General features: G+C 42.5%; 1 protein-coding gene across 5 annotated transcripts in view; it reads right to left on the bottom strand.

Moving 5' to 3' along the window:
- Positions 1-16,113, bottom strand: part of SORBS2 (sorbin and SH3 domain containing 2) — a 216,773-nt gene that overhangs the window by 78,755 nt on the left and 121,905 nt on the right. For 4 of the 5 annotated variants that reach the window (XM_063135631.1, XM_063135628.1, XM_063135630.1 and 1 more), the window contains exons 7-8: positions 6,294-6,438; positions 2,124-2,299 (exon numbers count right to left, since the gene is read on the bottom strand). In XM_063135631.1, the coding sequence (XP_062991701.1) occupies positions 2,124-2,299; positions 6,294-6,438 (321 nt within the window). Of the gene's footprint in view, positions 1-2,123; positions 2,300-6,293; positions 6,439-9,640; positions 10,130-16,113 lie in introns of all 5 variants that reach the window. The other variant, XM_063135627.1, reaches the window with a different exon arrangement.

Raw genomic sequence — 16,113 nt, 5'->3', positions numbered from 1 at the left:
CCACACTCCCCCTCCCCACACAGGGTTGAAAAGAAAAGAAAAGCAACCATTGGCATCAATGGCCCTTAAAGTAGCCATGATGAACTAACTCCAATGAAAGTTGGTCAACAACTGAAAATGCAATCATATATGTATTTACTCAGAAGAAACATCCATCTGCGTTCAAGGGGATTTACTCTCAAGTAAGCATATGCATAGGATTGCTGGATCGGGGCCAGTACCTACAAATCTTAAAAACGTTTAACTTATTGATTTATAAAACTTAAGTCACCTTTCCTCCTAAAAAGATGCCCACAGCAAGACACGCATTTCTCTATCCTAAACTCTGTAGTGATAAAAACAGGAATCCCCACTGAATTCAATATGACTTACTGACAAATAAACTTACATACCATCCAGGTGTAAATGGCACTGCTGCCATCACATCCCAAAAAACTTGTAGATTATTTTGGCATGCATCGTAAGATGAATTTGCATGCACTGAATTTTTAGAAGTAACTTGGTCAACAGTCCTCCACTGCAGAGTATAAAGCATACCATTATGCCTGCAATCCTATGCACACTTATTTGGAGTAAGCCCTATTGAACTCAATAGGACTTTCTTCTGAATAAACACGCACAGGATTGCATGATATATGTCTCAGCTCACATAAGCTTATAAGAAACATTTATGCAATGGAAGTAGTACAAGCTGAATGATTTTTATATAGAAACATCTATCTGAAGCAGAAGGAATTTCATAACAAATCTTAAAAGACCCAGACATTCTAATCTGGAGGTTTAACTATATAGTTGGCCCTATGCCGAGCTCATTAAGGACAGTGGGGAGGATTTCAATTTATACTCTTATATAACTAATATCCACCCAATGTCATTAATCTGTGATTCTTTTAAGAAGCCACACACAGTAATTTCCATGATAAAAGTCAGGGGTCTGGCTGTTTTAAATGCGACGAGAGTTACAATGAGAGTTAGCCAGGGAAAAAAGTAAAAATAAAGTTGACATGACTTATCTTGTTCAAAAACAAAAGAAAGGGAAGCAAGAACGGATGGAAATTCCTCCCACTCTCTTTTTAGTCTTTTTCTTTTTAAGTGTTCAGAGTCTTATCACTTAGGCAGAGAGAAATCTTCCCAAGTGCTTCCCTCCATCAATTCCCTCCCCCACCTCCCTCCCTCCCTAGTTTTTCTCTCCACAGAAGTCCTTCCCGGCAACTACACAGCTCCGCAGGTTGGTGCAGGCAGAAAAGTCTATCCACAGCTGCTCTATCCTTGCACCTCCCCCAGATTTCACCTGCAAAGGCTCGGCTGCTTTCATCCTGACTCCCAGTCGTTTCATTCGGCCGGCGCAACAGCTTCTTCCTCAGCCGCACAGCCTGGCAAAGCGTTCCTTCTTTCCTTCTTTCCCTCCCTACACCAGCTGCCGGCTGCTGCTACTGCTGCCGCCTGGACCAGCCAGAAGGGGCTGCCGGGGCAGCAGCGTGGAAAGAATGCTTCAGCATAGCTCAAAACAAAACACTTCAGTAAGGCATCCTGAAAGCACTCAAGCACTAACTAGTGGCAAGCTGTCAAGCCTGGCCTGAAAGCGTTTTCGGCCCCCGATGCTTATTTCCATGTCAGTTCTGCCTTGTGCTTCCCTGCGCTACTGGTCAAATAAAGGATTGACTGGGAGGTGTGTGCCAGTGCGTGCGGGTGTAAATTCACTTTATTCCTGCTAACCCAGGAACACAAGGAAGGACAAGCCACGCAAGGGCATCTTGATAAACGTTAGAAAAATGTACCCAGCGCTTAGCAAACTTTCTTAAGAGGAAAGCGAAAGGAAATGCAGAAAGGTGGCGAGAAGGAAGAAAAGGACAAAGAAGACTCTTCTGAAAACCTTACATTGAGGGTGGGCGAGAGAGAAGGCTCTTCAGTGATACACCATTAGCCTCCCCTTTCCCCTACCACTCGCAGCAGTATATACACGAGTCCCTTGATTACGCACATTCTATTCCGCATTATATAAGCCCAGAAGAATGTGGGGGGAAAAGCCATTACCAACAATCAAATCATTGTACGAAGTGTGCATGCACACACACACACACACACACACACACACACACACACACACGCTCAGCGTTTCCTACCGTTCTAATTGCAGTTGGGATTCCTGATTCATCTACTGGGCCAATGCCTGCATAATGTGGTGCTTTAATGACTGTGACTTTCTTCTCTTCCTCGGAAGTTCTACAGAGCGGTATGGTGCTGGTGGTGCTGCTGCCGCCAACAGAATGAGCACGCTGCGAGTACGTCTCTGTGGATTCTGCAAAGATAACGTTAGCGCAAGGCTGGGTAACAAGGGGATCCACACGGCGCTGGGCCTGCATCTCGGGCTGGGGTTTTCCAAAGTCTCAGAGAGACTGAAGTGCAAAACTGACCTGGGCTTACGGAATGTAGAACTAGATGTTAGCCGGCTTGGAGAGGTGCGGGGTGCTCCGTGGGGCCATCGCTGAATGGCAGGGCACAGGCTTTGCAGGCAGAAGGTCTCAGGTTAAAAAGGTCAGGGAGCAGGTGATGCGAAAGACCTCTGCCTGAGAGCCTGGAGGGCTGCTACTACTCAGAGTAGACAAGAGTGGGCTAAAATGGGCAAATTGCCTGACCTGGGAGAGGAGGCCGCCCAGGGTCCCTATTTGCGCTGGAAAAGATAAATGGAGCCTTCTATGGCGATGCTCATAAGCCTCTGAACTTGGAAGCTTATGGGCATCCAATGCAGAGCACCAGCAGCAGCAGCAGCAATCTTCACCTCTGCGCTCCTCCCGTTCTGCATTTGGGCTAGATGGGCTTTTTCGCCCCTCTAGCTGGCATTTTGGAGTGGGAGAGAAGGAGGCTGGAGAGGCCTTGGGATACATTGTATCCTGTCTTCCCAAGTCCTCTCCCCTGCCCACCCACTGGCATGCCCCGTTTACCCCCTCTCCAAGGTCGGCTTTGACACCTCGAAGAGGCAGCTGGTGCGATTCTCCCCATACTGGCTGCAAAGGAGCAGAGGCAGGAAGCGTGGATTCCTGGCTCTGAGGTCAGAGTGCTGTCTCTGACGTTGGATTCAGGGATCTAAAATATCCTATGGCCTCTCATAGCTCCATCACATTGGAGGTTAACACGCTCCCTACCTCGCTTCTCCGCCCGTGTTTTCCTTCCTCAGTTACTTCCTCTTTCAACGAGCACAAGGCCCATTGAGTCCGTTGTTCTAATGGTGCTGCTTCTCCTGCACACAGCAGGAGAGAGCAGCAATTCCAAGTTTTAAAAAAATCGGACTTAATGAGGGGTTCTTTTGTTGTGCAAGGACGGCCAGAAGGGGCGGAAGGCACGCAGGAGGCAGACGACGTCATGTGAGGGACCTGAGCAAACTCCGTGACTGCCCAGTAACGAGCGTGCAATAAAACGCTCATTGGATGGAGCTTTCAGACAGTGCCATGAGACCATAGCTCCATCCAGACTAGGGCATGCTGGCTGGTTGGGAGCTCTAGGACTTTTTTTTCTGTCTAAATATGCATAGGATTGCACCTTTAATTAACTTCGGTGCTGAGCTGAGAATAAGGCAGGTGGGGTTTTATGGGGTGGTGGTTTCATATAAATTGGCAGAGAGGTGGAAGGAGAGAGACCGCAGAATGATTTTAATTAGGGTGGAAAGAGAGAAAACTGGTAGAAGGAGGGAGGTGGAATGAGAGAGACAGTTGAGGATTTTTGGAATACTTTTATTCCTAAAGAATAAAATAAGTAGGCACTGCACAAAATTAAAACTGAGACAGATCCTGCCTGCAGGCTCATATTGCAAAAATAAATAAAAATAAAAATTAAGGCACAAAAGGCATTAGTGGGAAAGAGAAAGGGAAAGGGTAGGAAGATGATTACATAAGGAAAGCCAAAGAAAGGAGACAGCTTTGAAATGCTGCTTGAACAGTAGAGATCAGGCACATTCCCGAGAGAGGGCATTTACTGGTGGTGGGGAGATGGGGCAGATCTACGGGACAAGTTAATCATGACTAATGTAAGCCCCATTGATTTCAGTGGGTCTACTCTAAGCATGACTATGGGTGTAATCATACTCCTGTTTAGACTGAAAAAGAGTCCTTCAACTCCCATCAAGCTGGCTAGGGACTGCTGGGAGTTGTAGGTCTTTTTCTATCGAAACGTGTGTAGGATTCGACCACAGGCCTATGGCTTCAATCCAACTCCTTTCACAGGCAACTAGTCACACATAACTGAGGGACCCGGATAGGGATAAATGTCACCACCATCAAATGTATTATGTATGTATTATTGCATTTGTATCTCGCCTTTTTTCCTCCAAGGAACCCAAGGCGGTGTACATAATCCTCCTCCTCTCCACTTTATCCTTACAACAACAACCCTGTGAGGTAGGTTGGGCTGAGAGTCTGTGACTGGCCCAAAGTCACCCAGTGGGTTTCCATGGCTGAGAGGGGACTAGAACCCGGATCTCCTGACTCCCAGTCAGACACTTTAGCCACTACCCAACCTGGAGCCCTCAGGACGAGTAGGACTGCAACTTCCGTCATTCTCAGCCATCGTGGCCACTTAGGGAAGAGTGCCTTAATCTATCAGACCGTTGGTCCATCTAGCCAAGCAAGGTCTACTGTGACTGGCAGGTGCTTTCAATGATTTCTATGGGGCATGGGTGTGCCTCACTGCTCTACAAAGATACATGCGACTAGGAAAAACCAGCATTGATTCTGAATTTTGTGTATCTGAATGACAGGAGAAATCAGTAAGACTTTTAAAATGCTGCTTTCTAACTACAGCCAAAGTACATCACATACATTCCATGTACCAGATTACAATGAGGGCTTTGCAATTTTAAAAGGACATAAATTTCTTCTAAAATGGATGAAGTCTATGATATTTAATACCTAATGGAAATTGTTTTGGCAGAAATATCCAAATGAGTAGTCGGAGTCCTAATAACTGGCACTCCCTTGTTTGTTTAAATTTGCAAGCCTATAAATAACTTAGCTGAAACATATATGGTAAGGTGGATTAGTGTGTGAAATAGCTGAATATCTGGGCCTCTCTCCAAATATGCATAATACTAAATTTAGGCAGGGGGGGACTGGACTGTGATCCTACACTCCAAGAATGGCAAAAACCATCTGCCTGCATCAGTGGGACTTTTAGGGACAAACCAGATGTGACATCAACTGCATGAATGCAATCAATATGCAGGTTTTAAAAATGGCAGCTGCAGGGGATTGAGTAGTGTGTGTGGGACCACTGTGTGTGGGGAAGGACAGTTTAATCCTCTCTGGAAAGCGCGCAGTTATACCCCTGCTCCAACCTTGCCCTTTTTAAGGCCCCAACTGGAGCAGTGGGGGGCATGAAAGTGTGCTTTCTGGAGGCTCTGGAAAATGTTCATTTCCCTCAGCCATGCTAATGGTAGCTGTCATTAATGCAGTGTGTGTGTGTGGGGGGGGAAGGGTGTGATCCTGGAAGCCAGGGAGTTGTCTCATACATGAGTCATATCAATGTTGACCAGAAACATGTGTTGTTAAGGAACGGTATCAAAAGACAGAAATGCACGTGTCATGCCCTTGTTGTGCTCCCCATAACTGCCTTGGCTGCAATGGAAGACACGGTCTAATTGCCAATCTCATCAGAATCTAAACCTGGAATGGAAGCACCGCCATTTTGTTTTTCACATAATCCACATTTTAGGTGGAAAAATGTCTTGGGACAGTCCTGCTTACCAAACTGCTTCTGTCTAGATTTACTCTGTATTTGCATAACATTTCCGATTAGCCTTTATAAATGAAAGGTGGGATCATACTTTGCCATGGAGAGAAAATCCAGTGCAAATACTTAGGGCAAAATCCACCCACTTTCTCATTCCCCCCATGGATTTCAACAGGGAAGTTAAGCAGGTTAGTCTCTTGCAAAAACAACAAGAAGTCTTCTTGTGGCACCTTAAAGATGAACAAAGCATAAGCTTGTGAGGATATTGTGCCATCTGATGAAGTGGAGAGTGTCCACAAAAGCTTATGCCAGAATATATTTGTTATTCTTTAAAGTGCCACAAGAATCTTTACTGTTGTATTTTTAAAAACAAAACAGAAGACACCTGTGCCTAAGGTAAGGAGCAAATTTTGGCACACACCATCTGCTGAAAATGGAACTAGCTGCCAATTTCATGGCTGCAGATGGGGCTGTGATATTCAGTAGTCGTTTTAGTACACCCCGGTTTTAATCAGTGCACAATGCTTAAAACCCTTAATAAATGTATTGTTTTACTTATGCAGGGAGCTCACCTGTTGTCCTGCTCTGCTGCAGCAGAACCGTGCTAGAATTGAGTGAGACTGGCAGGGAGTAGACTGAAGAAGGGGAGAAAGGCCTTTGAAAGTGACTCATTGGGCTGGTCGCCGAACTAGAGTTACCGTTCACTGTTATCAAAGCCTGCGAACGGAAAACAACAACAACACCAAAGTCATATGCCATTCAACTACCCCACCAGTGAAATATAAAGGGTGCAGAAAGAACAGCCATCCTCATAGCAATAGCCAGTTGTCAGGTTTTTAGCTACAACGTATCGTCTCTCCCCCCACAATACTCTCTGAAACGCAGTCTGCAGAAATTGTGGGAAGGTGTCAGAAAGTCCTCGGGTCAAGGCGGCAGCCATATTAATATGGTACAAAAATGAAGATGGCAGCAAAATATGCTCTCCCAACTTTCTCTTGAAGATCACATTCTCATCCATTTCCAAATACTTAATTCCTATCACTATTCATATGAAGGAAAAGATGGCAACAGGATGAGCCAAAACCCTTTCTCAAGAGTTGTGAGAAAAGTCTCACTGCGCACCATAGACGATGGTCATGTTCAAAGTACAATATGTTCAAAAATGTGGTTGTGCAGTCTGCCCACTGAATTCTGTAGCAATTCCTGCCTTTTTCTTTGGATAAATGATTAATGCTAATATTTTAGGCATGCTTTGATTTATTAAAACCACACAGTTACAGCATTTTGTTGACTTAACATGCTGTTGTTTTGTAAAATCCAGGCAAATCATGAGCACTGAAAAACTCTTTTAAAGCACAGTCCTAGACAGAAGTAGGACCCGCTAACTTCAATGGAACATACACCAGGTATGTGTGTATAGGAGCCTTATAAAGCAATAGGAAAAGCTGAAGAAACATCACTTTGTGTGATGCACCAACTTGCTCTCTCTATACTTGTAATTGTATTGATGGATCTGGTCTTGTAACCTTAAGCATGGTAAGGGAGGGCATATGGCCTGTATGATACCATTCAGACATTCCAATCCTAAACACATTTGCTTGGAAGCATCTCTTACTGAGTTCAGGATGTTTAGGATTCCATGCTACATTTATGCTGTACTTATGTTTTTAATTTTTGTGATCTACCCAGACAGCTTCAGCTATTCGTTGGTATAGAAATGTAATAAATAAATAAATTTGTTAGGCAAACCCTAAAACTTTCTGGAAACAAATGCCATCATATTTTACAAACTTAGGTTAAAGATGGTTTTCCTTCAGAAAAGTCTTTTAGCATTATTTTTTAAATGTTTTTGTAAGATAATGACCTAATAATTATTGGGCAAATTCCAGCTTGTTTTGTCCATGTAGCTGGTACCTATAAACTACACAGGGTGCCTCATTTGAGATGAGGATGGATTGATCTCAGAATCAAGTTGCCTGGATGAAACTTGTATATGTAATTATCAGATACATTCATTCTCAGACTTTTGTCTTATACAAAAGGACATATGTATTTATTCTGAGTCACTTCCCTTGATTATTTAAAAAAGAAGCATCCCTGCAAAAAAGAAAAGAAATAATACATGTTGTCGGAAGTGGATGTAAAATTATTCATACTTTTATTCCTGCAAGTCAAAAGTGCTTAAAGGGGGAAATGTTAGTTGGAGAGAAAAATAAAAAGCTAAATTGGAAGAAACTTCATGCAGTCAAGCAGTCACTGCTAGTGGAAAACAAAGCTGTGTTAAGTGCTGTACTCATCAAATGTAACAAAATCCATTGCTGAAGCACACTCTGCATTCTAGTGCTCCCTCAACAGTTTTCTGACAGGTTTGTAGCCTGCTGTTACTTTCTGCCTGAGCATTTTCTGTAGGTACATTTATCTAAGTAGCTCTGTTTATATCCCACACACCACTTCTCTGTGCCGCAGCAAGACAGAACCGTTATTACAAGATTCATTCAAGGCTTAAATTTGAGCCTAGGTTTTTGAGATCAAGGCCCCAGAGACTCCTACGATGCCAAGGCTTGGCCCCGGAGCAGAGATAAATGAGAATCTCTGAGTGTGTGCAAAGTCCCTCACTACTATGGGCAGCTTTGCATGGGACAAGCATGTATAAGCATGTACAACTTGTGCGTCCTATTCTTCCACATCATCACCAAAATACAACTTTTGTAAGTCTCCCGCTAAGAGATACATACACTCCTGATAAAAGAGCAATGTATATATTTCCTGGGTACAAGAGACCCAATTGTTTTATTTGGATTAGGGATGGGAGGATCAGTGATTTTTCAAGATTGCTGACATGCTCCGAATTCGATCACCTTGCTCCTGTTTCCAATTGCGTTCTGTTTTTCTTTTCATTTAGATGGGAAATGTGTGCATTTCAGTATGCACTTTTGCCCCATAGAGTAAAATGTGAAAATGCAATTTTTTTTGGGAAAATGCATTTTTAAAAAGTGTACAGATTTTTGAATGCGAATGCAAATTCAGGAACATGCAAACTTTTCCTGGGGAAAAAAAAAAGCACTCACATCCATGTTTGCATTAAGAGGCGCGAACGGGGCAAATTCAAGTCAAAACAAATCAAAACGAAGTTCTCATAGATCCCTAATTTGGAATGAGAGATTGTTGTGAAGAAACAGGAAACATAAATCACTTGTGTTTCTTGTCAACTCCAGCAATATCCAAACCTATCTGCTTCCAAATTGATGGATTAGGGGAGCAGATCTTTTAAGTTGGAGGTTAAACTTAAAATAGTCATAGTGTGTGTGTATGTGTGCATACACACACACATGCTCACACATATCAGCAAAAGATTTATACCTCACCCTTAATTATGAATGTACAATGTACAAATAAAAGAAAATTATTAGACGCAATACTTTTAAAAAGCAGAACAGTAAATAAAGTATTTTTCAGCTAAGTTTTAAAAAAAGATGGTGTGTGTGCTTTACCTGGAGCCAGGAAGACAAAAGTTTGTACCAGGTAAGCCGCCCTGGAGAGAGTATTGAAAACACTATTTTATATGTAAAACGGGATCAGACAAGGGAACTACCATCCCATCATCCACAAAATAGGTCATCCCTCCAGAATATTGGAATTAAGTACCAGCAAATGTATTTTCTGCTACATGTAGGATGTTTACAAATGTCATTATTAAGAAATATCTTCCACAGGATGCATCAGCCTTCCAGAATATTGGAACTGTCTACCAGCAAATGTATATTCTGTTAACATGTAGGATGTCATCATTAAGAAATATCCCCAATTACCAGCATGCTCATTAATTAAATGAGGTGACCGACAAGGATTAGTTCTTTTCCACTTTGGCAGCCCGGTTGAACAAAATGGAGGAGGAGGAGGAAAGCGGAAAGATAATTACATGAGAGCCGGCAGCAGTGGAGGTTAAGGTGGTGCCATCTGACACGGCAGACATCTGGCTCAAGGTTGGGGAAGGTGTTTCAGAACGGTCAGTAGTATCATAGTTACAGCTCTGTAGCTCATCTAGAATGGCAGTGGAGGACTCGCTCACCGGGCGAGAGGAGTACTCACTCATGGCTGAGTCTGTCATGACAGAGGCAGTTTCAGTCCTGTGGATTGTACTGTCAGGAGCTAGGAAAGGGTATGTATATGAAAACCGTGAAAGGGCCAGGGTTCTATAAAAGCGTGAAGGCCAAAAATCATCACATGTTGGCAAAATAAATGATGTTACGTGGGTGCCACTGTCAGGTGAGAGAGAGGGTCTGTTAATCGGCACCATGGAAGGAGGAGGTGAAGGAGGAGGCAGTGGCGAAGCTTCGGCTGCAGTTTGTCTGTGTGTCTGTGAAGCATTTACCTCCATCACACTGGCAGTTACTTTCTGGTTTCCAAGCTGAGTTTTGAGAAACAAACAAACAAACAAACAAAAATAAGAAAACATATTACTAAATTTAATTTTGGAAAAGTCTTGCCCTTACTCTTCCGTTGTGTGCTAGAGTCTCTCTCTCTCTCTATTTTAAAACACACACAATGTGTTTTTAGCAGTCAAACTTCCCATTATAAAAGAAAACAAAAGTAAGTGAATTTGTCAAGTATTAATGGAAGCAACGCCAGAAACTACAGTGTGTTGGAATAAACATTCATGTCCGTTTCCAAGGCTTATAATGTTTGAGCTTTCGTTCAAATCAAATTTCATTAAGCTGTATTTATCTATACGATATTTTTTTAAAACCGCATAATTGCATCTACTTTTGTGCGTGTGTGTGTAAAAGATACGGTTAATTCTCAAAAGGCTCCCATAGACATGTTTCCATGGAACTAAGCAGACTGTATCAATAACTGTGTGTTGAGGACTAAGCAAATTATGCATCATCCCTGTATTACTTGTATCCGTGTATCGTATGTGGATATCTAAAAAGGAGACACCTACGCATATACGTATATCTTTAAGCACATAGGGTTCCCCTCTTCCAATATCCATGCCCAATGTATAGATTTGGGGGGCTGGGATGTTCGCAACATTGGGGGCAGGGAAGGCAGCATGGCCCCACTTCCTCTTAATCCCATGGAATCCTTTGGCACAAATTATGCATGAAGGGTGCTATACTTGTGACTTGTTTGGATGAAATGGAAGTGAGACAGTATGGGATCAACACATCGGAATCCATTTCCCATGAGCTGAAAACAGGGGATTGTAGAGCTTTTGAGTGTAAGACCTTTACCCATTGCAAAAACATAAATCTTCCTAATCAATCTCACTTTCAGCATCAGAGGTCCCAATTGTAATTTCAAGGCCGTAATCCTTAAAAACACATACGTGCCAATAAGTCCCACAGAACTCAGTAAGACTTGGTTTAAACATGCATAAGATGGATTTGTATGTCACATAACATAAACAAAGGGAAAAAAAGTTTTGTAAGAGTAAGGGAACCTGACCATTAGCAGTGGCTCTAGCGAGCCTTCCCCCCTCATCAAAGATAAGCGTTTTTGCGGTTGTTGTTTCGGAAGGAGATGGGGCAAATTAGCAGGGGAAACGGGCAGGTTTAACTCATTTGGTTTTTAGAAACACACTCTGCTATCACTCTGCCAGTCAAAGGGAGTTTGCCCTCCTCTAATTAGCATAGAATACTGGGAGATGTGCCTCATCAGAGCACACATGTGACATTTGTGTATCTGTTTTCTAGCGGTACATTATTTAGTGTTAGGAGAGTGGAGAAAATCTTGGAAGCCAGTATTGGAAGCTAAGTGTGGAATGAAGAATCTTCCTAATGGCCTAAGTTATATCCCGAGAACTACAACTAGCACTTGCATGTTTTAAAATAAATAACAACAACACAGAGATTGTGTGGATAAGTCAAGGTTTGTTAAACACAATAGAATCAGATAATGCACTGGGAATGCAACAACGACCCTTTTGCACTAATTTCTCCTTTCTAAATTAATTTTATTAAAATTATACAACAGACCTGGCTGAAGTGGTCTGGGCAGCAATTTCCTGTTGTCTGCCATCAACAAACAAGCCTTTTGTCATTACTGACATATTATGAGCCATACATTGCCAGACATTGTGAGTGTGCGGGCATGTGGCTGCTGTGTGCCTTTCACAACCCAGACTCCTAAGATCGGTCTTGAGTAGTCAACCCAATTCCACATAAAAAACACACAACCCACATAAATGAGCTGCATTCATTTGCAATGCCTCCACTCTCCTGGCGTGCATGCTTTTAAAATTATAACTAGATACTACAGTGTGATTTTGAGAGGCCGAAGTCTGAACATGCTCAAAGGCACCCCATCCTGATATTGCTGTTTTCTCAGAATCTGGGGGAAGTATTTGTGTGGCCTTTGCCCTTAAGAGAGAGGGAGGAAGGGGAGGCACTCTGTGCATGCCCAGAAACAGGTCCGACAAAGGGGGGCAAGTGCCCAGCCCATGGACACCTGTGGGCCACCAAAGGCATGCTGGGAGGTGTAGTACTGGCATGTAGAATGGCTGATTTTAAATAAAGCATGGGTTAGCAAACCAGGGCAGGATCTACACTACTGCTTTATAACGGTATTGAAGTGCACTGAAAACTGTTGTGCCCATGACACATTTTATATACTGTTTTCAAACTGCTTTCATAGTGTTATATCCTACTACGTATGAAGAGTTGGGGTTTAATTTGTTTTTAGCTGTATATATTTATTGTTTTATACTGCATGCTTTTATATGTACGCTGCCCTGAGATCTTAATGATATAGGGCGGGATACAAATGTTTTAAATAAAGAAAGAAAGAATATTACTCGTAGAAGACAACAGTCCATATGCATGTTGAATTCTGAGCGAGAGCAAAGGGTGTCCTTTCACCCCGCAAAAATTAGAAATGTATTAAAATGTAAACATTTAAACTGGGAGTTAATAAAACCATATTGTAGATCAAAATTTTAACCTGTCTTCTCCGGAGTCGCTCTATCAATATTAAAAGGTCTACAATAAATGCAGAATTTCAGTTGCAGTAACGTACTTAATTCATTATGGAATAAGTTTTATTTTGAACAAAAAGTGATATTCTTATGGATGAGCCAGTCACTGTCAAAACATGTGCAATTAAAAAAAAAGGGGGGGGTATGGGCACTGAGAATATTGTATAGTACAGAGTAATAACACAAACTATATGTTGTCTCCTTTGTCTGATCTTTCAACATTATATGCAACGAGACCTCAACATACAATTAGAGTAATGATTTTACAGTACAGTCCTACACATGTCTATTCAGAAGTAAGTCCCACTGAGTTCAATGGGACTTTTTTCCTGGTATGTGTACACCGAATTGCAGCTTTAAACTTACAAATCACTAGTCTGGTTTATTACTTCTTTGTGGGCTACTGCAGAGTATTGCTACTCTGAGAAGACTGCCTGAAAGGCTTGTGGATTAAAATTCAACTCAGTCCCTATATAGTAGTGAATAGGACATCTCAGTGAAACAGAGCAAATGCAAACCTAGCAATTTGAAACTTTTGAAACTATGCAGTATCATGTTCAATATAGCTCCATCTGAGTGCAGAAGGAGTCGAATTTTAATTCAACTTTTTTTTATTTTACTATTTGTTATGGGAAAGGAACCTTTTCCTCCGTTCCATCAGTTTGCAGAATATATGAAAATGCTCCCAGTACATAATTGGCATAATTTTAGAATCACATTGCTAACAATTGACTAGCTGTAGTGATTTGAACTATGTTCAAATCAAATAACCATACTTAATAGATTAATATTAAGCTTCTGCCATCTATTACTTATTGCATGTAATATAATAAGTCTTTCCTTCCATGCTACATTCTCATTTCATATATATATATATATATATATATATATATATATATAAATAGTTAACTCCACCACAACGTTGTGACAATTCTTTCTGAATGCCCCATCACATGGTGAGATCTGGGGCAGATCCACACAGAGGCTTCGGGACGCCCGGAAGGCGCATTAGGGGCCCCCGAAATCGATGATGTACACCCTACCTTAACCGTTCCAAGAAGAGGTGGAGGAGGAGGAGGAGGAGGTGGCCCCGCATCGCCCCTCGCGGGGACGGGATGAAGAGTTGCCGCGCCCGGCGGCTTCGCTGGGGAATCAGCTGCCGCCCACCTACCCGCTGGCCTCCTTTTGCCGGCGAAAGAGCCACCCGGGCCCACCCGGGTCAGAGAGCTTGGCAAAAGAAGCCGCCGTCGGCTTCTTCCGCCGAGCTCTATGACCCGGGTGGCTCTTTCGCCAGCAAAAGGAGGCCGGCGGGTAGGTGGGCGGCAGCTGATTCCCCAGCGAAGCCGCCGGGCGCGGCAACTCTTCATCCCGTCCCCGCGAGGGGTGATGCGGGGCCTCCTCCTCCTCCTCCGCCTCTTCTTGGAACGGTTAAGGTAGGGTGTACATCATCGATTTCGGGGCGCGCCTTCAGGGCGTCCCGAAGCCTCTGTGTGGATCTGCCCCTGGTATCCTAGAGCACTTTAGCATGGTCATATTCTTGGATATAGTGAATCAGAACCAATGTGGGGAATATTCATAAGAAATTATTATCACGTGAGAAGACAAGATAAAAGTCACTTTATGGTGATTTTCCCATATGAAAAAGATAACATCCTCATGCGATGTTATCTATGTTTTGAAATAGAAGCAAAAGTTTTAAAAAATCAGTACACAATTCTTGTATTTTTGGAATGTAGCATTGGATCATCTGCACCAATTTCTTCACAGAGATTTATTGAGAGATATTTACAAGTTTCACCCAGTTCCTACAATCAAAATAAGGCTTGTTTAAATTGGTGGTGCATGCTGGGCTCCATTAGCCTAATGACCCACCTGGGCACGGCATGCCATGTTGTCTGAACCTGGACGGCATGACTTGTTTGAGGGGGAAACAATAAGCTGTTGAGTTATTTGAAGGTTGTTTCCCCCTCAAACAAGCCATTCTACCTGGGTCTGGATGATGCAACAAGCACACCTGAGCAGGTAATTAGGCTAATGGTGCCTGGCATGTGCCAGCATGCGCTGCTGATTTAAACAAGCCACCATGTTTTATTTAAGCCACAGTAATTTGTTTGATTATGTGAACTGGTCCAAAGGAGCATTACAGTACATGCAGATACAGGTGCATTATATGTGCTGTAGACAAATCTCAATTTTTAATATAAGGTTCACAAATGGTTGCAAGATAGATAATGACACCAGATTGCTGGCCTTGCTTCAAAAGAACAAGATACAATTAGGAATCTAAGATGAAAAAGTGAGCTGATTTCTGTTAATTAACACATAGGATAAAGACAGCACACAAAATTCAGTTTTAACACATCCACACACACACACACAAATGGGTAAAAATACCTCATATTAAGACCAGCGCTCAACATTTTAAAATTTGATTGTTCAAAGGTAGGTGTGAAAGCTTTTGCTGACTTTCAATCTTCAAATTATGGAACTAATCTGGGATACTGAACTCCTACGTTAATTTTGGTCCCTCAGTTGTGTCTGTAAAGAGCAGTACCAACACCTGCATGAAGAGGTGTTTTGTTTTTGAAGTAAAAAATCCCTTTCAGTTTTCTGTTTTACCTTAAATTATCTTCTGGGCATGTAGATGGCCATAATTCAACAGCTCATGATAGGCTATGTAATGAAACTTGTTAATTTTGGGTTGTGTCCATTTGTTGCAATGATAGAGAAAACAACTCTTTGTCTACTGTATTACACCTGTTCATCCACTACATGACACATCACAGATCTGAGAGGCATTTCCTTTACTTCACCATATAAATTTAATTTAAGTAATAATATCTGCACATGTATTGTCAGCACCTTAGCCTTATTCAGGTGTTCTACTTATGGTTTAGATGAACATGTGAGCTGGGAGCCGGGCTAGGTCAAATGTAAATGTCATTTACATGAATGGCATAAATGTCTGCAGAGATGGGGCCTCCTCATGTACAGATGTGCACTTGGAGGCCTCCATGCAAGCTGAAACCCCAATAGCACAGGGTTCTGGCTTCCATGGAGTTTTCCACATTTACCGGCAGAAGCTGCCAACGTCCCCTGCAGATGCCAGGGTGTGAGACTACACCTATCCATGCAAGTGCATTGCATCATCACGCATTCAGATATATGGTTTCTTCTCAACATGAAAGCACACCTAATACCTTTGTAGATAGATGCTCTTGGACAATGACAATCAAGCTATGATATGCATATTCACCACCAGCAACCTTCATGCTATCCACATTCTCATGAACAATTCCAGAGAACCTTTCTCTTAAAAGCACATGCTTTCTCACCTGTGTTTGAGCATTCACCAAGAACCATGAATAGACTTGACTTTAGGATTCAATAGGTCATCAAATTTCTCTCAAAAT

Source organism: Elgaria multicarinata, chromosome 10, assembly GCF_023053635.1.
Source record: "Elgaria multicarinata webbii isolate HBS135686 ecotype San Diego chromosome 10, rElgMul1.1.pri, whole genome shotgun sequence".
Taxonomy (NCBI): Eukaryota; Metazoa; Chordata; class Lepidosauria; order Squamata; family Anguidae; genus Elgaria; species Elgaria multicarinata.
The sequence above is the reverse complement of the archived record's forward strand: the minus strand, read 5'-3'. Positions and strand labels throughout refer to the sequence as shown.